We start from the raw sequence: 27,579 nt of genomic DNA, 5'->3' as shown, positions 1-27,579 counted from the left end.
CATGCCACCTTTATCTTCATGATAGCAATGTTAAAGAGTGGTTATGGGGAGATGGGAAAAAGGTTATAGCCAATGACTGAATCGGGACAGTTAATTGCAAAAAGCACTCGTGCTTGGGCTCACCCAACTATGTCTAATGAAATAAGACAAGTTGCATCCACCCCCTCCCCCTACCCAATAACTATCATTTCCTTGCTTACTGGGATACACTTGAAACGTGACTCCAGAATAAGTATTAAAAGAAACAATAAACATAAATAATAAAAATTCCAAACCAGACATATTTGGTTTCTTAGAAATAATTATAATTCAATTTCCACTAATTTATCACAATCGAAACATTCTTAAAATGTTAATATTAAAACAAAGAGAAATGCTTGGATGAGTGATGATGAAAATTTAGTATTAGCAACGATTTTAACAGCAGTTTAATTTGAATATTCAAAGTATCAGTACATTCGTAAATAAAACAATGACAAATCAACATTATTGGATACGAGTGATTGTTAAGTCATCTAATATAGGGCATTTTTGAGATAATATTAATTCAATTCTTTTATTTGTGGTAGAATATTTTTTTTATTTTTAGATTTTTTTTCTCTCTGTGTATATAGAATTTACAATGCATTTATTAACTTAGAAATCAGATTTGTGACATTAACTTAGATCGTTGTAAATCATTACATTTAACATTGATATAATGTTTGTTTTGTGACATAGACCGATTTATATATACAGGGTGTATATTATGTCTGGAAACACCCAAATATATCCTTTAATAATTTAAATATAAATTTGAAACCTCTTACAATCGTGATAGAGATTGGGCATCTACTTTTTGGAACAATGTTTTGTTATGTCACACCAACGGGGGACGTCCTGCCGAGGGTATCGTGAATATTCTTAATGGAAGCCTATACCTTGTGATACATAATTTTAAAGGTAATAGCTTACTGAATTGAATGCCACAAACCGCATCTCAAAGGAATTATTCTATCAGAAAATAGAGCATTTTTAGTATTGAAAATTTACTGATGTTCAACAATGTAATTTTAACATGGTTCTTGCCACAAAATGTGTTACACTAATTTTTTAGCATTTTTTAAATGTTCAATTAAAATAAAATAAACAATTTATTTTTAAGCTGGTTTCATTAGTACAAATTTACCAGTTTTTATTACAATGAATAAAACTTATGAGTCACTTTCTCTGATTACTTATGAATCTGTACTTGGTGTTTTCCAGTCAGCAGGAAGGTTTAAAGAGACAAAGGTCACTAGCCTATGAGAAACATTATTGTGTTATTAATCATCTGGTCTACAGGTTTCAGTTTGTTGAGCATGGAGCTTTCACTAGACAGGTCTAAGCTTGGGAATTACAAATGGACAAAGGTCATATCATTCCTGTCGAGTTAATCAGTGTATCTGAAGCATTGCTGTCAACAAGTTATCTAATTACAGTAGTTCAGTTTTTATTTGGCATTTTAATGGAATTGTCTGAAAGAGAACGAATTACTCTGTTGATGATGCGAGGATATGGCGATCGTCAAAGATCTTATCGGGAAGTTTGTAATTTGTTTAATGACACTTTCCCAGAAAGGAATCCCATAAGTGTTTCAACAATATCAAAAACTATTGAGCGTTTTGAAATGACAGGGAGTGTACGTAATCGGCCAAAGTCGGGTAGGATACAATCTGCAACAGATGAAGAACATGCACTAGATGTTTTGCAAACATTTATTGAAGACCCACATACATCGCTCAGAAAAGCTGCACAGCAACATGATATGCACCCTATGTCTGTGAGTAAGATTTTGAAAATTAATAAATACAAACCATTTAAAGTTCATTTAGTCCAACAGTTAAGTGAGCATGAGTACGACAGAAGAGTTGAGTTTTGTGAACTTGTGATGCGCAAATGTGATGCATACTATTTTCTGATGAGGCAACTGTTTTCCTAAATGGCAATGTTAACAGGCACAATTGCCGTTACTGGGCTAGTGAAAACCCACATTGGATTACTGAGTCCCATTCACAGCAACCACAAAAACTGAACGTATGGTGTGGAATTTTAGGTAACAAAATTGTTGGACCCTTTTTCATCAATGGAAATTTAAATGCCGAACTTTACTACAATATGCTCCAAAATGAAATAATCCCAGCTATTCAAATTGCATCAGGAGAATACTTTGATAATGTATGGTTTCAGCAGGATGGTGCTCCACCCCATTATGGGAGACAGGTAAGAGAGTATTTGGATTTAAGGTTTCCTCATAAATGGATTGGCCGAAGAGGAGAAATCGAATGGCCTCCAAGATCTCCGGATTTGTCACCAATCGATTATTTCCTATGGGGTCATTTAAAATCCAATGTTTATAGAAGAAAGCCTCATAATTTGGAAGACCTAAGAAACAGGATTATAGAGGAGATTGCTTTGATAACTGAAGAAATGTTAGGGAACTCTGTCGAATCATTTTACACAAGATTGGCTCATTGTCAAACCGTAGAAGGAACACAGTTCGAACAATTGCTTTGACACAAAATGCAGGTAAAACGTTTGTTGTAAGACTTTTCTAACAGCATACACTATTTTTTATTTGTAATAAGAAATCAATAACATAAGTATTTCCATAATTGTACTGTAATAAAAACTGGCAAATTTGTGCTAATAGAACCAGCTTAAAATGAAATTTTTGTTTTATTTAATTGAACATTAAAAAAAATGCTAAAAAATTAGTGTAACACATTTTGTGGCAAGAACCATGTTAAAATTACATTGTTGAACATCAGTAAATTTTCAATACTAAAAATGCTCTATTTTCTGATAGAATAATTCCCTTGAGATGCGGTTTGTGGCATTCAATTCAGTAAGCTATTACCTTTAAAATTATGTATCACAAGGTATAGGCCTCCATTAAGAATATTCACGATACCCTCGGCAGGACGTCCCCCGTTGGTGTGACATAACAAAACATTGTTCCAAAAAGTAGATGCCCAATCTCTATCACGATTGTAAGAGGTTTCAAATTTATATTTAAATTATTAAAGGATATATTTGGGTGTTTCCAGACGTATATACATCATAGTGGACGAGGGTTTAATGTCAGGCCACGGAGGTGACATAAAAACTATGTCCAAACCTACAAAAATTAACAAAACAATCGTGATTTAATAAAAACATTGTTTTCTCACAGACTGTTAAAACATGGTTTTTAAGTTTAATTACGGTAACAATAAACTAGATGTAAAAATTGTTATTCACTTAAAAAACAAATATTTAAATTAAGATTATAAAGTATTAAAATGTTTCTGTGTAGATATTATACTTTGTTTACGTTTAGTACATACTCCCCAGTACATACTCACCTTCTATACCTCTGCCCCCCTAACCCAATATCTTCCAGTCATATGAAAGTCCTGTACATAGTGACAGTAATAGTATGTATATTTCAATATAAAAAATGTTGTATGGTGAAATAATGGTTCTTTCAAAAAAAAAGATCGACGAAAAGATCTTGAAACCGGCAATCATAAAGTAAAGGCAAAACTTAGTTTGTTATTAATAACCTGAAAACTCCAAGAAGTCAGTCTAGTCCTCCACCGTTGACTAACGGTTATAGTCTCGGCTCTCTAACTGAGAGATCACGGGTTCAAATCCCGGGGAGGTCCCATCATGTACTTTGACAATAAAAACCAGTGCACATCGAAGCCTATATAGCTGAAGCTGAGGCTTAAAAGAGAAAAAAAATCAGCCTAGCTAAAGAAGTAAACCTTTGACTGCTAATACATTACATCTTGCCCAATGAGAGTCAGCTGCCTCAATTTCTTGAGTCAACTGGGTTCCGCAATGTAATTGATGTTATAATAGAACAATTAAATTAGGAATACAAATTCCTCACCACGTCTAATATCGTTCATATTTTGTACATCCTGATTATTCCTGCAATAACCGTGTATCCTGACAACCTGCATGATTTTAAGCATAAAACCTAATACTACTTACTCATGTAACGCATCCTAACATTTATTATTCCCTTATAATTTGGGCTAACGAACAATTTGACATTTTTATCTAATTTTCAGTCAAGGGAGAGAAGGAAGGAAGCCTATTGGACGTTACTTAATAATTTCAGCCTCTTTGTCATAAGAATATACGAGTTCTGCCGAGTTTCATGCTTTATGAATCTAAAAACTGATTTTGGCACTGTTTCCTATGGTTTATTTTACTCCACTCGGTATCTTGCGTGGTTTTATGTCACCCCTCTTCCATAAAAGAGAAAAAGGAGACAAATATTACTAAATATACTCCACCACACAACTTTATTCATGTAGGAAGAGTATTCAATATTTTAAAGGAGAATATTTCATGCACATTCTTCCATCCTCTTCTAATAGTATAGACCAACAAATCTTCGTGGGGGTTGTCCCACTTTTAGATAAGTATAGATTTAAATCATTAAAAAGGTATTTTTGTTTTTTTTGCGATGAATATTTGATCTCCATAATATCTGTGTTGTATAATATACCGTGCCTTAGTAAGTCAACATCATTTATAACGTTTGTAGACGACAATATTTTTGAAGAGGAATAACTTGTTACCGAGGGATGACTACAAGAGTCGGCAGTGCTAGAGGTGGAGGGGGTGAGAGAGGGGGGAGCTCGATAACAATGAATAAAATACAAGTCTTGGAACCTACCTTTCACAGCATTAACGGAAAACTAGAGAGAGGAAGCGTTTACCTCTAAACTAACATTTACAATGCATCCAGTTGTTATTCAGGTGACGTAGACGAGTTGAAAATCATTACAGGTTTTCGTTCATAGATTTTCGCAATGACACGAGTTTAAATAACGATATTGCGCACAAATCATTAATACTTCGTTTAATGCATGTGGCCGGAGGATTTGTTATGTTATTGACCTAAATAATAATCCACGTTATAATTAATTACTGAGTCGACAGCTCTGTTTCATAGCATCACTTGATTCGGTTGCACTCGCCGAATACTGGTTTAGACGGATTATCGGATAATGGATTATAGGTTTTGTCATTTTTATTAGTTGATTTAATCATCAAATAAATGAAATCGTTTCGTCCTTAACAATAATAGCAGTACCATTGGTTCATTTGCTATGAAAGTCAAATTGATAGGGCATATAGATTTTAAGAGCTAAAATTTCATTCGTTAATTGTTTTTTGCTGTTTTGTGATGTTCTACTTTAGTTTACAGAAGTCATATTTTTATACAGGTAAATGTTCTTTGCCAAAATTATTTGCTCTAAAGGATTGGTCCCAAAATCTAGCAATCAAATTAGAAGTTTTGCAGAATGTTTTTGGTCGGTGGTCTGTGTTGAAGCAACCACGTTTCCTCCACCATCCTGGCCTGGAGACCGATTTCCAAAGAATTTTAATACCTTTTAATTTCTATATAGAGTTAGAATATATGGGGATATAAACCTAATTTTTCAAGGGAAAGTTCTCACTAGGATATTACTTTAGTTCCCACAGACTTACAGTGGGCTATGTAATTCCAGGGTACAAAAGATTACAAGTAACAAAAACTGGATATAGAACATGAACAATAGGCCGGTATGTGATTTCCGTTATGCTTTTAGGCTGTGGCTCATACAAAAGCAACACGAACCCAGTTCCCAGTTCACCACCGCATCACCAATCACGGCCACAAGCTAAATAGGAGTTTGACTGGTAAAGAATTGCACTAACCGCCTTGACGCCGCATCTGTCCGATGAGTCCTTGGCGATCCTCCTTGCGCTTGACGGTCTCCTCAGGTTCTCAGTGATCAGTGTGCTGGACTTAAGGTCAATCTCCTGCAACCGTAGTCCGAACCACACTACCGGTACCACGTGTGTTCCGCAGCAAGAAGGTTCACAGTACCAACTGCTTCTTCGCAACTCCCTAGCTTACTATATTCCTACATACCTACCAAGAGACTGGGGGAATATAGTACATGTACTTTACGATCCGGAACCAGCATGAATATGTAACCTTATACGTGGCGGTATGTCAAGTCTAGACGAACAGTAAACATGCAATATGACACAATAATATACAGGCCTGCTGTACCGCGTCTCTTAAAAGTCCCTTCCCCCCTTTCACTTTTTCATGAATAGAGACGTAGTGATTTACTTTAGGGTTTGTTTTATATGACCAACTATGGAATTGTTTTACGTGTGAAAATGTTTAACTACCTTCTCTCCCTTTTTTACTAACCTCCAATCGGGTATTTTGGAGGTTAGTAAAAATGTTCGAATAGGAACCAAAGCAAGGGGCATCTTATTTTAAAGGTATTACAAAAAGAAGAATAATGGTGCAAACTAGAGGTCCCTAATGTCAATCCTTCAAATGTGATGGCCAATTAAAGATGGAATTTTTTATAAAACTCCCTCAGTTTGAATTACATTTAAAGTCATTGTAAAGTACATAACACATTCACTGGCTAGTTATTTTGAGAGCTTAGGACACAAACTCATAAGACAAGTTATTATGAGAATCAAGACACTTCAATAACCATGATTAACATTGCATTTATTAGGTTAGGTTTTGTCTGACCGAAGCCCATTAGGAAGTCCTGGAAATACCGATAGCTGGGTTTTCCATGTCCTCTCTTATTGTTTGCCAATTAGTATGTGAAACACATTAGGACCACTTTGACACAGTAACTGGACTGAATGTGTCTCACAATGTACTCGTAATAGAGGAGTGGCAAACAATTCCTTACGATCGATATCACCTCAACTTACGTCACTTGCCAGAATATGGGTGATGAACTATTACTGGGTATAATAATCCTTCACGTAGTGGCCCATATCCTAACCTCAAAATTTATTCTAACTTATAGCTCCTGCAATTTCACAACAAATGGTACACGACGCTACAGATAAATTGTTTTAATGTCAGGAAGCAGTAAATAATAAATTGACCAATCAAAAGGCCTAATATGACTCTTATGGCTTGCAAGGTATATAAATTGCACAAGGCTATGATTGCAATATGCAATAACTACTTAATTGTAGTGCACTGTCATTACTTAGCTAGCACAAATAAATGTAGTTCACTTTCCACCAGACGACTCTGAAGAATAGTTTCCTTCAATCAATGATTTATTTAGAAAACCTAACCTTCAAAATCTGTATATTCCAGACTTTTAATTTTAACTCCAATCGATAATTTTTCTTTCGCTCCACTTGACTTTTTACATCTTTGCCGGTTTCTTGATAACACTACTAAACGACAAAGTACTATCTCTATTTCACAAAATTTCAATACTTAACTCGACTTCAAAATCTTAACGTCTACCACGACCGTTCCCTCGTTTCGTCTCTGACGGTCCAGTTTCACCGTTTCCTGTAAAAACAGCTGGGTTCTCTATCAGCTGGTCAAGTCCAGCCACTGACCGCAGCTTACAGGCACAGCTGCTTGAACTACCACTGCCACGCTCGCTTCGCTCTTGCCATTTGACTATTATATACAGCTTTACCTCGGCAAAATTTATCTCCGCACACATTTATTTTTAATCTTTTCACAATATTGATCAATTTTCTATCGTAATAATTGCTTTATTGGTTGCTAATGGTCGAGGAGCGCCACATTGATACTAATTTATGTTGCACTCTGGTGGTCTATTTTAGTTTATAGAAGTCAGATTTTTATACAGGTTCTTTGTCAAAATGAAATTCTCTAAAGGCTTTATTTCAAAATTCAGCAACCAAAATTACATGTTTTTACCGCATTTTTATGGTTGGTAGTCTGTGTTGAAGTAACCACGTTTCCCCAAGAGCGGTCACCATACTGGTCTGAATAACGATTTCCAGAGGATATTTTAATAACTTTTAATTTAGATATTGAGTTAGAATAGATGAGGATATTAATCTAATTACAACCCTTTAAGGTCAGTCATTTAAAGGTTATCGTGCATACAGATGGACGCACTCAAAAACTTATGTCGTCAACTGTTGAGAGATTACTCTCCGCTGTGGCAATGGAACTCCTTAGTTGATAAATTAAAATACAAAAATACGTTTTAAGGCCACAGACATAGATTTTACAATCAATAAATTTATTGCAACATTCCCTTGTACATCCTCTGTACACACAAGTAAACGCAAACCAAGTTCATTTGCGTTTTATAAATCATGGAAATAAATAAAACTGCATTATTCAGTTACTATCATATATTCATTTTCAAGTCACTAAAGATAGTGCTATTTGATGAGCACTCTTCCAAGTATGTGTATGTATATAATCATGCTGAGTGATATAATTAAATTTTATACTATAATGATTATATAAATTATTCCATATGATTATATAAAAAATACAATTTCCCATTAAAGCACTACTATCCAGTTTTTTAATATATTGCAAATTTAGAGAAACTATAGATCTTCGCAAAGTTAGTTTAAAATCGATAAAATATTGCCGATTACGCTTTTAAGAAACACACATGTCAGTAACAGATACTTTTGAACACAAAAGTGAGACTAATATATAGTGAGTGGAATATACAGTATAGTTAACTTGGGTTTGATTTGATGACACCAATATAGAGAGATATATGTATTGCTTCAATTGCTGTTTATACATTGATAGTTGATAGTGGATATAATGCATATTTGTTAATACTTATTTATTGGATTTTTGGATTTTGTTGGTATGTATTGTTGTTGGATATGTATTGGTCATTATATATTTATGTTTGTTGGATAGTTATTTAATTAATTTTATTTATTGACTCCTACTAAATTTATATCATAAATGTATTTATTTATTGTCTCGTTAATGTCTTTATAGTTATTACTTTCATGGTGGATTATATACATCACATAGGTACTTATTTATTGTTAGTAATTTCTTTATATGTTATTCTGTGTGTTACTATACTTTACTGTATAGATGTATGGATATATTACTGGTCTGTAATTCCCATGAATGTATAGGTGAAAGTGTATGTTTGTCTTGTACAAAAGCCATATATTAAAGACGGAAAGTAAAACCGCAGCCAGCTTAAGGACACTGATATAAATATAAGTGTGTATAAAATTGTTTTTTTTTTTTTCATTACGCACGTGCCATCTTAGTATATGAAATGTTATAATATATGTAAATTCTTAAATAAATAAAGATTTTTCGAACTTGAACTTGAGACTCCCTTTTTTACCTGTATAAAAATTACTCATCCTTCTCCACACTAGAATAACCAACCACCATTAGGTGTTACTATATACAAATATACGTATATTAAATTTCATTTATGTTTTGCAGACAAAATGTACACAGAACAGAAAGTGTTATCATAGACAAGTCATATCGGAAACAGCGATATGGCAACATCACTTAAAATGTTATCGGATTACTTTAGTCAAGGCTACTGTAGTAGATTTTGCATGTATTACGCATGTTCAATTGTTTTGTCATGAAAATCATATTTTGTTGCATATTTCTAAGTTGGTAAGATGTACTATCGTATGTCAATAAAACACTGTTTTAATTTATAGGTACATTTTATCATACAAAATCGTTGTATTTCGAGTTGCTTATCTTTTTTATAGTAGCGTGGGAATAAACATTTTTATCGTTGGAGGAAATTGAAAACGAGAAGTTCGATAAAGGCCAAGGTGTGGGACACAGTCTGGTGTCGGATGTAACAGTTATTAATGGTGTTGTGGGACGAACAAGCGGGTGCAGGGCGGCGTGAGGGTGTAGAGGGTGCAATAGTACAACCAGCCCTTCTGTGCCTCGAGGGCCACTTGAATTAGCCGCCAAGTAAACTGCGCTAAACCTCGCCTTCAGAAGCGTAATTATGCAGGGCTGAACACAAATAAACCTTTACACCGCCATTATTACACCGCTCGGTCAAGTGGATGGTGTATTCATCTCGTCCGACCTCCAATCGTTTTACACGTCTCTAATAAGAATACACAACACTCTCGAAAACAATGGGACTTATGTAGATACTGACGGATCGGAACTAAAACTAGAGATTGTGAGGGTATATAATAAAAAGAACAATACACAATACAAGGTATACCATCGTTATAAAGATAATGGTCTGATCCACCATCTTTACTTACACCAAGATACGTATTCAATGAAATGAATTTCCTGATGTGTTAAAAATGTTCTAACTTCTGAAAGGATTTTTTTTCATTTTAGTTAGTTTCTACAGTGGATGGGGCCTGTTCGATTGGAATTCTGGGTTGAAATTGTGCTCAGATCATTCATGTTCTAACCAAACTCGGCGGAAGAAAGCGGAATGTTGATTTCTATTGTTGCAGAGGTTGCAGTGTGCTGTAAGTTGCTGTTCCGGGATACAGTATTGCCGAAAACAGCATAAAATCTACGATTAATATGGTTTGGTTATCCGATATGCATATAGCCAAAGGCTAATAATTTAACAAACCACCCATTGTTTAAACATGATATAAAAACAACTCAAACTATAAAATCGCATGTGTTTTAAACCAATAGGATTTCTACATAAAAGTTTTATCACCTTTAGAGTAAACTATTACGTTAAATTAGTAAAAAAAAATCTAAAAAGAGTTTGACCTTAACAGTTTTAACTGTTTTTGGGTTTATTCTTTCACTGACCCCAACACAGTAGAATACCTGTGTCGCGGTTTCGATTCGTTCTTACGAGATACTCTCTACAGAAAATAGTTCTTTTATTGTTTTAAGATGCTCTCACTACCCACAATTCCGTTCATGTTGAAGGCGCTATAAACAATGTATTAAGTAATGTAAAAGACGACAATATGGAAACCACGTTAAATCGGTCTAAAACTCCACCCACATTTGTAAAGATTGGAGCAATGAATAGTTTTAAGATTCGAACCTGTGGTATCTCACAATCAACCACTGACAATTGTCTTATATTCTGTAAATAAGTATGTACGAAAACGCACACGCACACACACATACTATACATGTACCTGTATGGTACATAAAATTTATACGAACATCAGCATCCATACTTATCAACTGAAACTAAGGATCTAATTTAAATAGCTGAGAACGTGAGTGACCAAAAAACATTTAGCCAGTTGGTTTATACCATAGGGATTATTGCAAATATACTTCGTTATTTAGTTAATAAAAGCTAATGTTTAGTATTTTCTCTGTAAGTTCTAAAAATACGGGCATTACTCTTTTTGAGTCCGAGCAGTACGAACAGAGTGTAGGCAAAGACATTGTAAACATCTTTTCAGATATGACAGAAGCGGAAAAGAGCAAGACATTGACAAATGTCCCAAAGGCAACATTTTATTCCTGTCTACCACTTTGTGCATGAGAGATAACACAACCAATCACTATGGTCCCGATGTTCGGTAAATATTAGAGAAATAAGCATACCCTCTCTGTGTGCTATATGCTAACAAAAACAAATATTGAAAAATAAGTTAATAAAAAAATGCTACATTTTCCGCCCTTTTTTTCACTTCAATGTATACAGATTAATTTGAAAATTTAATGTAAAAGAAGAGAATGGTATGTATGCAGTTTTTGCTACAAATTATATTTAAAAAAAAAAGAACATTTTACCACATTTTGAAGGTATTTAACCCATACGTCTTAACAAATACCTTACTACAACCATGTATCCTTTTTCTTAGAAAACATTTAATCAGATCCTACAAAAGCTTAGGAAATGCGTATTTAAACGCAAAACATTATTTTTTGCAAATATTTTAATTCGAACCAGTTATGTTAAACTTAATTTGTTAGTTATTAAACCGGATTTTTATATTTGTAACTCAACTTACTGATTCAAACTTTAATAGAGTCTTAGTGTTAACTTTTAAATTTGTAATCATTTGTAAATGCTGAGGTAGCCTCGAGTTTACATTCCTCTTACGTGCAGCATCTGAAATCTGATGCTGTCGCAGACTTGAAATCTGAAATCTGGAGTCATGTTTGTCTGAAGGGTTCCAAAAATATTCGAAGAACGAAGAAGCTGAATACGAACTCTTTGCACCGTTTCGACGTCAGACACACCTAGACTACAACATATAGTGTAATCTAGTGAACAATTGGGTCCACTGCGATGTTAACAGACACGATTCCAAAGCACGGTGGAGCAACGGAGTCTCTACACATAACGCAACTATAATGCTTATACAATTTACATGCATATCTCATACTTGTAATGCAGTTATAATAAAAAAATGTAATAATACTAGACATTATCAAATGTCTAAATAATCAATATCACTTAATCAACGAATCACGTATAGATGTGATGATTCTCTATCACTTTAGGTTTAAATGTCAGTCTTTACATGCCTACAACGCTAAACGTCTACGATGTCCATCTAGCTAATTAGTAATTAGTTCAATCAGTCTAATTGTATGCGGCCCTAACAGACAGTAACCTACTAGTGAACTCTAAATACCAGTCATATTCTAAATGGTCAAATATCCTGCTAATTATGTATGGTTTTTTAAATATTTTCAACTAAATTATTTAACGTAACTATGTTAGGAAGGGTTGATTCAATTGAATTTCGATTGTAGCTCCAATTCACCTTCTTTTTATTGCAGCGTCCGGTACTTGACGCTGTCTCAGACCAGTCTCCTCAATCTGGAGTCATGTTCTTCTGAAGAAATCCAAAGAAAGTCGACGACGAAAAATCTCAAAACGTAACATTTACATCGTTTCGACATCAGAGACACCTATAAATAGGTGAAATGGTAGTCTCATTGTCTCGTCAATTGAAACATCGCCTCGGTCTGAGACAGCGTCAGATACCAGACGCTGCAATATAAAAAGCTAACCTCGAAAGCCAGTTCAGTTATTTAAATATTGAACCGTAGCTTTAATCAGAACACCTGCTTATAATTTTAACAGTTCCCTCCGTCTCCCAAACTTTTTATCTCGTTTGATATAATTAATTGTATAATGACATTGTACGTTAAGTAAATAACTTGAAAATATCATTATATTTCCTAGTACTCCTCGAATTTCAATGCAATTAACTATAACGTATATAATGATTGATTTTAAGTGTTTCATATAAAAACTGTATTATCTGTGGAGAAATGTATCATTTAGTACTTGTAACCACTTAATTACTCTTCATTTAAGTTAACTCCACAAAAACTAACATTGCTGAAGATTCTTACCTTTATTAGCGTAAATTCTTCTATGTGCTGTATGTCTTTACAAACTAGGTCGTGTGCTAATTGCCTCTCGTCTCCAAGACTACACAGTTAGAGGAGCTTGCGGACTACACTATGGTTACCATTAATTATTATGATAATATTACCGTAGACATTGTGTAGTCAGAATAAAGATTGTTTTAAGAAATACCCGTGACTATATCTCATTCTATCAATATTTACAAGGTCTTGAAGTCCTGAGTATTAATGTATAACCCCGGCAACACAAAATGTTCTTTAAATTGTTGTATTGCTTTGGTGCCAGGTTACTTTGCAAATACATGTAAACATTTGGATTTCCTTAATATAGTGTTGGACTTCTACAAATTCATGTCACGCTTTTAATTGGTTATACCTACTCTATTATTGATCGCAAATCTATGAAATAGGTAACATTTTGTTAGCCACTGTTCTCATCTGTGGCTAACGTTTTTTTTCCGAAAATAGCCATCATGGCGACTTTTTAAAGAAAAGTTCAGTATGTTTTGTGGCTATCAAAGTTTCATACTGTGATTTCAGTACAGCGTGAGTATCATCCAGTGTTTCATGAAAATCCTTCAGACAGCCGCAGCATTTATTGATGGGTTAAGACGTTTAAGGAAACAGACAGGTTATTGGACACAAAAAGACAGGTAAACTTTAAACCGTAAAAAGCATTCAAAACCGTTTCATAAGAAACGTTCTAAAAGTGTGCGAACTTTTCAAATTCACATAGTTTTGAAGAAAAGATTTAAATTTAATGGTTAAAATTCTCGAACATTACAGGCTTTGTAGCCATATGACAAATTAAAGCGTTATGATTTTGCTGTTGTTATTCTGAATAAAAATGAACTGGATCAACATTTTCTAAACCGAATTGGTTTTAGTGATAAAGTACATTTCAATAAAATTGTCTGTAAATTTTCTTCTTCATAACGTTTGGATACTGAACATTTAACGCAACTAATCAGAGCTGCAATTAAACCAGTTAACCCAGAAGTCCTGATCAAAATATGGGACGAGATCAAAGTTCGATTTGGCGTCCTTTTGACGACTCATGATTCTCATGTTGTCCTCAGATAAACTGACTAAAACTGTTTAAAGTACTCTTTAATCCTATATTAATCTCATTATTGTGCTGTATATACTTTTGTAAATTAAATTATTAAGAAGTGTCTCCTGACTTCGTGGACACACTGTATTATATGGTATACACCAACCGTTTCATTAGCCATAAACCGCATGTTTGGAAAGGTGAACTAAGAACATAATTTTAATTATATTAACATGCATGTTTTGGAATCATAGATCTAAATAGTATTTTGATGAATAAATAATTTACTATATTTAAGTTTGTATCAGACTTCGAGACTATCAACAGAAGCTAGTTATGTTGTTGAATGGAGTCAGTTGCCCCTGGTCCCTGTTGGCTAATCACGGCATACCACAAGGATTGCTGGTTGCTCCGGAACTTTTCTTTACGTGGGGTTTCTAGTGACACAAAGCTGTTTGCGGATGATAATACAGTTTTCCCAAAAGGAGCATCTCCTGAGGAAGCAACGTCTGCTGCTGAAGGAGGCTAAGGAATGATTTGCTACCAACATCATTAGCACCCATGGCAATTAAACGTAAGTTGGAAAGCACCAGCTCCTGCTTATGATATGTTCCTATGTTTTACTGTGGAATAACTGACCTGCAACACATATACCAGCCAGATCTGTACTAAACTTATCCGAATCAAGTGATTATTCAGTACACGTAAACCTATACTTACCACACAGTATATCATTGAAGTCACACATGGTCTCTTTCACATCAATCAGGCCATGAGCTACTCGTGAAGTAGATGTGCACCTACTTCAAAAGAACGCTATGCGATATCTTGTCAGCAGAACGTCCGAATCAATGCAATCTCTTCAAATGTGTAAAATAGAAGTTTCGAGCAGTATTTGCATCTCATCCTGATCCTTGTGAATGTGAACCTTTCATCCTAAACTTTGAAGGGAGGTAACAACTACTGTCTGTGTAGACACATTCTAACTATCGTTGTGTAAACTGAGTAAAATTAAGAATAATTTTTTCTAGCCTAGTTTTGAGGCTATTTGCAACTTCGAAACAGGCTTAGCCTTGGAGGCCCTATTATTTCCTCAAACATATCAATACCATATTTTTATTTTGTTTTAAAACTATTAAATTAAACTCGCATTTAATCTAATTCAAGTTTATTTTTAAGTAGGGCTTATGTAGCGTAAAATACCTGGCAACAAGACATTTGAGTATTAGTTTTTGTTTTTGTTCTATGTAAAAATGAATCACTTGTAAATATTTATTGTATTTCGAGGAAATAAATATATTCTACTACTACTTCTATTCAATATCTTGTTTGAGTGATTTATGTGACTTTAATAAGAGTATGTTACGAGAAGACTTAAAATAATTAAACAGGCTTTCGACTTCGTTGCTGAGTGACCAATTTTTAAGTTCCCTTTCGTGTGTAATGTGATGAATATTGGTCATATGACCCACGCCAGTTAATGTTCTCATCTGTACTGTTAAATAATAAGTGAGGGTTTGGGCAAATGTTTAAATCGATTAACATGAAATCTAAAATTTTAATTGGCGTAAACACAGTTTCAAATTTTCTCATTAGGTTAGAAACAGTTTTTCTTTTATCCAACTCACGACTGAGAAGCGTGATATTAGCATCAATGTTGTACGATTTTAGGCCCTCCTTAAATTTTTATATTAATGTTTTTAAACTATCAAGGCCTTTGTTCTGAACATTACATTTTAATATCAAGAATTCCACACAAAACTGTACCAATGATATAATAATTAAGATACATTAGGGGACAATAAGGGGTGCAAACAAATATGACTAATTTTTACGATCTTATTCCTACATAAGAATAAAGCAGATAGGGACAAAATATTTTCTAGTAACTTCTTACGGTCACAGCGACACTATAAAAAGTTGTAAGGCGCAAGGTAGGCAATACAGATACACATTGCGATTGCATCATGCGCCTGCCGAGTTTCGCCACAGTTCCGATTGGTGTACCTGAAAATCCAGATGAAAGAAATTGAATAACAGATAATATTTATGTTTAACATAACTGAGTTGAACTCTTCTTGCGAAATTGCGGGTTGCGGATTGAATGAATGTCTCAATATTAGGTTTTCGAATTACAGCTCCTAGTTCAATATATAATATGTTAATGAATCAGATCTTGCCTATTTGCATTGTAACCCATTACAGGCAGCCGTACAAATGTTAGTCCTCCACTTTAATATAATTTCTGTATAAGAACTTGTACAACTTTTCCATTGACAAAGGAAATTCATTATTTCCGTACTAGAAAAACAAGAATCTCTGATTTGCAGCTGCAAAATTTTAAAACTGTTTAAGAATAAAAATAATATATTTTATCGCAAAGTTTAAATGTTTTATTGTTGAGATTTCTTTTTCTAAATAAGAATTAGAATTAATTAATTTTCTCATACAATTTTTACTAGAACACGAGAGAAAATATAATTCTTTAAATGCCTACTAGTAGAACAATAAACCTAATTATTGAAAATAGTTTATTGTACTATCACTAGTATAAACGAACACAATATTTTCTAATATAATTTTTATAGCACAAAATAAAAATTATATTGGAAAATGTTGTATTCGTTTATACTAGTGATAGTAAAATAAACCTTTTTTTCCAGTGCTCCGAGATTCTACATTGAAAATAGTGTGTATTAAAATGAATAAGTCTTATAAATGAATAACACTTTGTGGAATACGTCCGAAATGGTATATCAATCACAATGTACATAACTATTTAATGATTATTATTTTTTAAATATACGGATATTCGTATAATACACATACGTGTATTCTATAAAACCCGAAGGAAGACGTAACAATTTTACATAATAACAAAATTCGCGACATTCCGTCAAAACAAGATGTCTATCAGAAAATAAGTCGAATATACTTATTAAAAGCGTTATTCACTTTTCCAGTGAGAACTCACTAAGGAATTGATAGTTTATCCCAACCGAGTTTGTTGGTTGATGAACATATGGATTTTCAAAAAATTTATCACAAATTAATTGGGTTTTAAGTTAGGTTAAAGTTCAGGATAAGTGTCTAGATCGAACACGGGAATGGACTCTGGAATAAAGAGACCTTATTGATTAATTAGGAGATTTTTCCACGCAGAAATCAGCCAGTGTTTGAAGGTGTCGCACGCTGTGTGTACGAGTATACTCGTATATAACAACACAGCTGCGAGATCTAGCCGCTCGGTAACTGTAACCTGAACCTCTCGCCCTTGCCAGTTATCTTATAACTCGATCGCCACCGTAACGAACCCTGACTTCGATAATAATTTATCGTCTACCCCCTCCCCCCCCCCCAACTCATATGCCACTACACTTCTCTCCCCTACTTTTCCTTCTTCAGACGTCAAGAAAACTGACGTTTCATGGCGTCACAGGCAATGACGCTCCCCCAGAAAGCAGTTACAAAAGATTGTCAAATCTATTTAAATCGGTTGATTGCAGTTAACAATTATACATTGCACAGCAAACGTCAGTTTTCATACCTAATTTGTTTTATTCATCCCACATCAAGGCCACATTCAAACTTACAACATTCAAACATTCACACCCCATTCATACCATGCCAATTACGCCCACTGTCGGCGTTGGAGTCAGTTTTCTCATCGCGTGGTCTCCCAGTTGAATGCCAGAAACTCGTCAACACTGTAGAAAGCGTTTGACACCAGGCAGAGTTTGATACGAGTTTTTAACACCTTGGGCGTTGAGGCATTTTTAATTTCGTTTGGCAATTTATTTATAAAATGAACACCTGTCTGCGAAGGTAAATGTTCATAAACCATCGTTATGTGCATTCCCGAACAGTAGTTATCTCTGCCTCTTGCCTCATATTCATGTATGTCTCGTCCTCTGGTTAAGGCACATTTAGAAAAACAATATAAGGTTGTTTCTAGGATTTAGGACATGGCAAAGTCAACAGTTGCAAATTTTTAAACGCTGTCCTGCAGGACTCTCTGAAGTTACACATTGCATTTTAATATAAACATAATCTGTATTGTAAGATAAACATGATCTGCATTGTAAGATAAACATGATCTGCATTGTAAGATAAACATGATCTGCATTGTAAGATAAACGTAATCTGTATTGTAAGATAAACATAATCTGCATTGTAAGATAAACATAGCCTGCATTGTAAGATAAACATGATCTGCATTGTAAGATAAACATAATCTGCATTGTAAGATAAACATAATCGGCATTGTAAGATAAACGTAATCTGCATTGTAAGATAAACATAATCTGCATTGTAAGATAAACGTAATCTGTATTGTAAGATAAACATAATCTGCATTGTAAGATAAACATAGCCTGCATTGTAAGATAAACATAATCTGCATTGTAAGATAAGCATAATCTGCATTGTAAGATAAACATAATCTGCATTGTAAGATAAACGTAATCTGTTTTGTAAGATAAACATAATCTGCATTGTAAGATAAAAATGATCTGCATTGTAAGATAAACATAATCTGCATTGTAAGATAAACATAATCTGCATTGTAAGATAAACATAATCTGCATTGTAAGATAAACATAATCTGTATTGTAAGATAAACATAATCTGCATTGTAAGATAAACATAATCTGCATTGTAAGATAATCGTAATCTGTATTGTAAGATAAACATAATCTGCATTGTAAGATAAACATAATCTGCATTGTAAGATAAACATGATCTGCATTGTAATATAAACGTAATCATTTTGAGATTTTAATACGCCTAAGAATGTCGTTAACGATTGTGTCGCATCAGGAAATATATCACAATGGTTTCTGTGCGTTCATCCCCATATCGGTAACATTAAAAAGTTTGCTAGAAAGAGACATTTTTATTTTTATTTCATGGTAAAGAATAAAATACTAAAGAAAGAAATTCAATACTATTTAGTATTTTGTTTCCCTCTGGAAAAGTAGAAGGAAGTATTATTTTCCACCTGAACAGGAAATATTTGATACCTCTGATGCATTATAAATTCAAATAAAAAACACAAAATGTGATATTCTTCTGAAAGTCTGCAATTCCTTATACTTCAAATGGCTAAGAGAATCCATGGCGTCACTAAATACCGACTTGTGGTATTATTAACCTAATCTTACTACTTTCAAATGTACATAACGTAGCTATGGTGAGAAGAGTTGATTAAATGTAAATGTTGAGTTTAGCTCCAGTTCACCTTCCTCATAGTGCAGCGGCTGGAATCTAACGCTGTCACAGATTTGACTCCTGGAATCTGGAGTCATGTTTGTCTGAAGATATCCAGAAAACGTCGGCGACGAAGAAGCTCAAATTGAACTCTTCACATAGTTTCGATGTGAGAGACACACATATTATAGACATAAAGTAATCATAGTAGAGAGGATCTTCAATTATTTTTAAAAAATAAAATATTCATTTTTTAACTTTAAATAAAAAATCACGATTTTTTTATTTTACAAAAACATTATTAGTAAGAAAGTTTTTTAACCTAATTATTTGGTTTTAGATTAAAATAATGTTTAATCTGCAATGCACTCAACATTTGCTAATTCAGTTAAATCTATCTAGAAGATGTTATATGTAAATAATTCTTACCAAGATTTTTTTAACTTGGATTGACAAAACATTTTAACGATGGAAAATGATTATAAATAGGTATTAAATAGGTAGGTGGTTCTTTGAGGTATTAATGGATACTGGGCCTACGAGAGAAACGTCGTTTAAGACAAACTTTTAGAAATATTAACCCGTCTTTTCATCCAAAATTTAAATATTAAGAAACACAAAATTCAATTGTAAAAATAACATTTATTCATTTTTATATAATTTGTTGCTTTTCTTAAACACACAATGCGCTAAAAATAAAAAGGGTTATGAAATCTGTAAGTTGTTTTGGAAAAACATTTTATTTTAACCAAACACGTTATGGTTTAGTTAGAACTTATATAATATAACTAATTGTGCAACAATTAAAAAATAAATAGCAAACTTCTCTAAATATATTTTTCAATTAGACTACCATGCCAAGTTTCCCCAAAATCAAAAGATTATTATTCTTTGCTATGGTACTATTTAACGTCACCCAAAAGAATTTACCCCTTTACATTTGTTAACAATATTGCTTGGAGATATTTGGTTTCTATAATTTTCTGGAATTTCTGACAATGAAAAATGTGTTCTTACTTTTAAAGTTTTACTTGTTCTTATTTTATAAAAAGGCAATGTACTAATAATAATGAGTTTATATAAATGTGTTAATTTGAAAAAGAAAAGTTATCAAACTTATTAAACACACATTACATAACAACAATCAAAAACTTAGGAGTGGCAATTGCTGATTGGTCTTAGAGAAGATGAAGGTTCAAATCCTGTCTGTGACCGTTGTACTTTTTATCAGTACCAATGACCTTGTACTGAAGAAGCTTTACCCCTTATTCTGTTTGATAAGTTTCTCGCACAGTTTATATATATATTATATATATATATTATATATATATATATATATATATATATATATATATATATATATAATTTGAATATGTCAAAAAGTGTTAATTTATGCATATTGCAATTTACTCCTGTCAGTATTTTTTCATAGTTTATTTTGCCTTCTTTCACGATCATGAAAATGTATGTACATAATACATAGATGAGAAGTCTACTACTCGCGAATGAGAACTATTATGGGTTCTATAACAGTATTTAAATTTAAATTAAAATTTAAATAGTAACTTTTCATTTTATATCTAATACTTAGTATTAGCCAAAATGTTCAGTTAAAACTATATTATTGCTCAAACTTTTAATTTTTGTATATATTTTATTACTCAGAAGCAGTTGCACAAAAGGTTGAAATATTAAGTGTTGTTTCTATCAACACTATAAATTTATAAAAATTTCGAAATAAATTAAACATATGGATGTGCTGTCATAAAGCAATGTTTACTCTGAGGACTCAATTACATTTGACAGGCTTTTTCAATTAATATTTCACAACTTTAGAGACCAAGATGGGGGTTTTCGATACTTTAAAGACCAGTGGGACATAGCCCGGAAGGATTTTCGAAATAAGAATTCATCCCAGGCACTGTAAGAACGTCAATGTAAAATTTCAGTACTATCGGTTGAATAGTTTACGCGTGAAAAAATAAAACAAAAAACGGCGCTTTTCCATTTATAATATTATTAAAGTTTGGATAGTTCCACACAATATGAGGTATGAGAATTTCAAAATTTTAAATATGATGAATAAACTATATTTTCTCTCCCCCTTGAGTTTTAAAACTAATTAACTATAGGAATACTTTTTATTAACTGTTACCTCTCTTAACGTACCACAATGATTATAATCTATGTTTGAATATGAGAACATTTATTTTAATCATTAAAGATGGTGTATTTTTAATTTGAAACAGTGCATGAACTCTACTCAAGTTTTTATGCTTTAAGAAATTGATAAGGGATATTAGAAGAATCCACATTTTCATGACGTAGTATTTGATCCTAAAACTTTCTAGGGCCGTTGCTCTTTACTAATTTCCGGTAATTAACCTCCTTTGTACTTTCAAATTTAATAAAACTCTGTGTCGCAGAAATTAGAGTGACGAATAAATAAGTAAGCAGTCCTCCTGCCAGTTTTATATTGATCAGAACAAAAGTGTAAGTTTATAAAAGAATGAGAATAAATTGACAGTATAATGGATTTTCAATCTCAAATGACTTAACAAGTATGGATAGAGTTAGAACGTTGCCTTACAACTAACATTGCCTACGACAATATATCGTCGCTACAGTGCCAAGAAGTCATTAGCCGTATTGTTGCCCCAAGACAATGTAACAATCAACCACCAAGCCTTCTGTGGTAATCAACCAGGCATTGAGATATCTTGTTGTGTCATTTGTCTCCGCGGATGAAAAGCCAACATTATTTTTGACCGTCCATAGCTCATGTTTACCTAGCTACAGCAAACGAAATTTCCAAAATGTAACAATTTGTTATGAAATTATATGTGGGTTGGTCACAACATGTTACGGACCTTGAGTGAAAGGTGACAATTTAATGCGTAATCATTAGACAATATCTTTGTTACATTTTAATTAGGCTTAGAAGAAAAGCAACTTATCATACAATTCCAGCTACGTCTGAATTTGTTTCATGGGCTTATTTATCTTCATATGTCAACACGGGAGGGGTGGAAGAATCTGTGAAAGACATGATGCTTTGACAAATTTGGGCGCAGTGTCAAAAAATGTTGGATTTCCCAGGTGCGTAACCATATGCGCACTGATTATTTAAGATAATGGAGCGAACTGGCGTTCTTTTAGATGAGTAACTTTGACCACATTCTCATAGAGTGGCAACGTCTTCATTGCTCGAACTAAAATTTATCTATCATTAATAAATAAATGAATATATAATCGTATTGAATGATCACAGAAAATATCTTTACAAATTAGATGTTTTTAGGTACTCTATGAGGGTTATCCAATAAGTAAAGAGGAACTGCAGAATGTTTGATATTTGCCTTTGTAAAAGAATGATGACTTCCCTCCAAAAGATCTGATTGGTTGTTTTCAGGTTGTTTTATAACCACTGAGGATGTACACCGTCAAAGATTTTATATATTTAAGAATACATTTTTTAAAGAGGGTTGTTTGTATTCGGTTGTGGAGTTTCTACCCTAAACTCTATCGTATTAATAATTTGTATTGCTGTACTATATAATGTTAGTTTAATTTCTTATTCTTCTTGACTTTCATACAAATATTGTTTTTTTATATTTTAAGTAACAATAATGTGCCAATGACGTTTGTCATACATGTAATAAATGTCTACGACAGTAAAAATATTTAAATTTAAATTTAATTTTATAAAAATATAGTGATTTTAAATGTATTTTATGCATGACATCATTTGAAATACAAAAGAATTATGTTATGATACTAACAACGTCCTCTTGAAGAATGGAAGATGGTGGGAGGGGGACTATTTAAATTTATATATGGTAGTCACTACTAGTAACCTATGGTAGTAGATAATGGAAGTAGGTCGCAGAAGTGGTAAGAGATTACGGCTTACGTCACAACGCCGGGGCCTGTGACAAGATCTGAGGTGAGCTTGTGACAAGTCTCCCACTAGAGGGAAGTCAGCTTCTAACACTTCTAACCTTGTCTACAAACCCAGGGAGTAAAAATAGAGTAGCTCCCGATTCGTCTTAATTAGTCAAAGAACTCTAAGTAGTTTGAATAGTTTTCAACATTTCCATCGTCTTTAAATCGTAGAAAGGACTCTAAAAACCTGGGTGATTGAAGAGCAAAAATAATTTTAATAATTATAATACTTTGTATTTTAACTAAAAATACGCTTTGCAATATTTTTCTTGTTGGTTGTAAACATTAAAAACAACAGCATTGTAAAATGTTTTTCAACTTATTCAAAGTACTTTGTCAAAACATCGAATAATGTAAGGTGTCTGAATTTATATCTTAAATAAAACCCGAGTTGAAATACTTTCTGTTCCCTAGAACTTTCTTACAATTGTAATACACCCCCTATCCGTCTTAAAACTTGGTTCTAAGTCCCTTTTGGTGTACAAGAAAAAACTCTATTGGTTTTGTGATTCAAAGGTCAAAGAGCAGCAAAGTTACATGGGCTGGTGCTTAGTCCCTTTTGGTGTAAAGCAAGAACTCAATTTGGTTATGTGATTCAAAGGTCAAAGACTTTTTGTGTAAGGCAAGAACTCTATTGGTTTTGTGATTCAAAGGTCAAAGAGCAGCAAAGTTACATGGGCTGGTGCTTAGTCCCTTTTGGTGTAAAGCAAGAACTCAATTTGGTTATGTGATTCAAAGGTCAAAGACTTTTTGTGTAAGGCAAGAACTCTATTTGGTTTTGGGATTCAAAGGTCAAAGAGCAGCAAAGTTACATGGGCTGGTGCTCAGTCCCTTTTGGTGTAAAGCAAGAACTCAATTTGGTTATGTGATTCAAAGGTCAAAGACCTTTTTGTGTAAAGCAAGAACTCAATTTGGTTATGTGATTCAAAGGTCAAAGACTTTTTGTGTAAGGCAAGAACTCTATTTGGTTTTGGGATTCAAAGGTCAAAGAGCAGCAAAGTTACATGGGCTGGTGCTTAGTCCCTTTTGGTGTAAAGCAAGAACTCAATTTGGTTATGTGATTCAAAGGTCAAAGACCTTTTTGTGTAAAGCAAGAACTCTATTTGGTTTTGGGATTCAAAGGTCAAAGAGCAGCAAAGTTACATGGGCTGGTGCTCAGTCCCTTTTGGTGTAAAGCAAGAACTCTATTTGGTTTTTGTATTCAAAGGTCAAAGAGCAGCAAAGTTACATGGACTGGTGCTTAGTCCATTTTGGCGTAAAGTAAGAAATTTATTGATTTTGGGATTCAAAGGTCAAAGAGCATCAAAGTTACATGTCCAAATTATGAATCCTGGAAAAATCAGAGTAGTTAGATAAAGACTTTCGACTCTGTATACGATACACTATTGAATCGGTTATCTGTTTTTTAAAAACCCTCGACTAAACTAGTGTTGCGCAATGACGGGTAGATTAAGGCAAACATTATAAAGGCATCTCTTTTTTTTAGACGTAAACAGGATTTAATGTTGGTATTTCCTGAGGAAACTTGATTTTTTCCGGACATTTGCCATTGTTCAGTAATAAAAAAAGTCATTACCACTACGTTTCGAGATCTGCAATCTGATCTCTTCTTCAGGAGATAAAATAATTAGTGTTTAGTTTTTTAATAAGTTCATGTTTAAGTGAAGTGGACACACAACATGGTGGTTGTGATTCCTGACTTACGCGTGTCACAACGCTTTGGTACGATTTGTTTATTTTAAACTAGTTTGTAATTATGTATTAGGTTAGTTATTCACCTGAAGAAGAGAGATGCAGATTTTGAAACGCAGTGTTACTGATGTTTTGTATCACTGAATGATGGCAAATGTCCGGGAAAAGTCCTATTTCCTTCACAAGCCTTCCATCGACAAAAACAAAAGTCAAACAAAGAATTCGTATTTCTTGTTGTAACTACTACTAGGCTACTACACTTGTATCATGTTTAGAATGTGAGTGAATACGGGGTTGAATGGTTAAAACAATGACTCACCTGAGGTAACTCGAAGTGTGATAGAGAGGAAACAGAACAAAAGCGACAGAGCCACACCTCTTGTCGGGGAGTGTCGAAGTGCAGGGGCCATACTGTGTCCTGCAACACGTCAGGGCAACTTACACTTTGTACTCATAACTATGTCATAACTACTCAACTTAGATTAGTTTTCATATTGTTATTAGTTTTTTAAGAATGTTATTTATGGTTTCTGTTTCTCTCTCCGTTGTTAGTGGCGATGAATGGCTATAAACCTCATAGGGAGCACCACAGCACGGTGTTGCGCACACACATATTTAACCTAATTGGATAATTTAAACACACTAGCATTGACACACACTATAACTAACGCACACAAACACCGACACTGTGAACACTGCAAGGGGAGCACACACACAGTACCGCGCACCGGAGTTCCCGTACCTCCTCAGTCATGTTAAAGCGAGTAGCGGATTGAGTACCGCACTGTCCACTCTAGAAACATATTGGAATTTGACTGAGGGCAGGTTTTATTTGCTTATTTGTTTAGAGATAAGGAGATTTGGGAATTCCGGTAGCCGGCGTTGTCAGATTTCCTGATGACAGGGTTGACATTCGTCGTTGCTGAGGGAAGAATTAATTAGGATTTTTAGGGACTCAAATATGCGTTTGATTTTAACTATTACTATTAAGTTTTATTTTTTTTAATGTACTGTTTTGATCAATCAATTTACCACACATACCAAGACATCTAAGCTAGTGCCTGCCCTAAACCGCCGAATTTGAGTTTATAGTTTAGTAAATTAAAAGAAAGTTAAAAGTTGAATATTTGTATCAATGTATTCTATATACCTGTACTTTTTCAAGTGGTCCTCACCGACAAGTTTTGTTGAACTTGGTTAGGCCAAGACTATGTACAACAACTGTTTATAAATAAAATTTAAAAAAAAATAAAAAAATACTCATTGATGCCTACCTTCATAAACTCTAAACATTAAATATTTAACTGCCACAGAAAATTCAATTTGACGATTGAAGTTAGATTATTAAGAAAAGTATACCCCCAAAAGATATGTTATAAATTGATTCTCTATCAAACAGAAATAATATTTGGTTACTTAGTTTTAGTTCTTGGAATGTTATTTAAACTTCATCCATTATTGAGTCGTTACAGTACGTTTTCACTGATACCGATCTGAAAAATCTGCCATATAAGAGCCAGAATTCATGCTCAATGACCTACTCAGACATAGAAACACTTAAAGACATTAGCTCGGGGTATCTAAAATATATATTTAGCTAGTTCAAATGTATTATTATACTATCAAAAACAGACGGGGGAATAGAAAATCACTAATATCCAAAATATACCAAATCTTTATCTCCCAATTCACTCGAGATATTTCTAATCCTGTATAGCTTTCGCAACTTTGGGGATTATCAACGCCCAAAGGACGTCGTACTACCCAACGCAGGAATTCACCTTACAACTTGCGCATCAATAACACGCAAGTTGCCGTCTCTGCGGCGAGTACCACCTAACGCAGGAATCCACCTTACTATTTGCGTATCAATAACACGCAAGTTGCCGTCTCTGCGGCGAGTACCATCTAACGCAGGAATCCACCTTACTATTTGCGTATCAATAACACGCAAGTGCCGTCTCTGCGGCGAGTACCACCTAACGCAGGAATCCACCTTACTATTTGCGTATCAATAACACGCAAGTCGCCGTCTCTGCGGCGTGTGTCACCTAACGCAGGAATCCACCCTACTATTCGCTTATCAATAACACGCAAGTTGCCGTCTCTGCGGCGAGTACCACCTAACGCAGGAATCCACCTTACTATTTGCGTATCAATAACACGCAAGTCGCCGTCTCTGCGGCGTGTGTCACCTAACGCAGGAATCCACCCTACTATTCGCTTATCAATAACACGCAAGTCGCCGTCTCTGCGGCGAGTACCACCTAACGCAGGAATCCACCTTACTATTTGCGTATCAATAACACGCAAGTTGCCGTCTCTGCGGCGAGTACCATCTAACGCAGGAATCCACCTTACTATTTGCGTATCAATAACACGCAAGTGCCGTCTCTGCGGCGAGTACCACCTAACGCAGGAATCCACCTTACTATTTGCGTATCAATAACACGCAAGTCGCCGTCTCTGCGGCGTGTGTCACCTAACGCAGGAATCCACCCTACTATTCGCTTATCAATAA

General features: G+C 34.0%; 1 protein-coding gene across 1 annotated transcript in view; it reads right to left on the bottom strand.

Annotated features, from left to right (window-relative positions):
* LOC124361797 (dorsal-ventral patterning tolloid-like protein 1) overlaps window positions 1-25,471 on the bottom strand; it is a 107,685-nt gene extending 82,214 nt beyond the window's left edge. The window contains exon 1 of the mRNA XM_046815775.1: window positions 25,378-25,471. Coding sequence (XP_046671731.1) covers window positions 25,378-25,468 — 91 coding nt within the window. The 5' untranslated portion in view covers window positions 25,469-25,471. The remainder of the gene's footprint in view (window positions 1-25,377) is intronic.
* Between the last annotated feature and the right edge of the window lie 2,108 nt (window positions 25,472-27,579).

The sequence above is a fragment of the Homalodisca vitripennis genome, chromosome 5 (assembly GCF_021130785.1).
Source record: "Homalodisca vitripennis isolate AUS2020 chromosome 5, UT_GWSS_2.1, whole genome shotgun sequence".
Classification (NCBI taxonomy): domain Eukaryota; kingdom Metazoa; phylum Arthropoda; class Insecta; order Hemiptera; family Cicadellidae; genus Homalodisca; species Homalodisca vitripennis.
The sequence above is the reverse complement of the archived record's forward strand: the minus strand, read 5'-3'. Positions and strand labels throughout refer to the sequence as shown.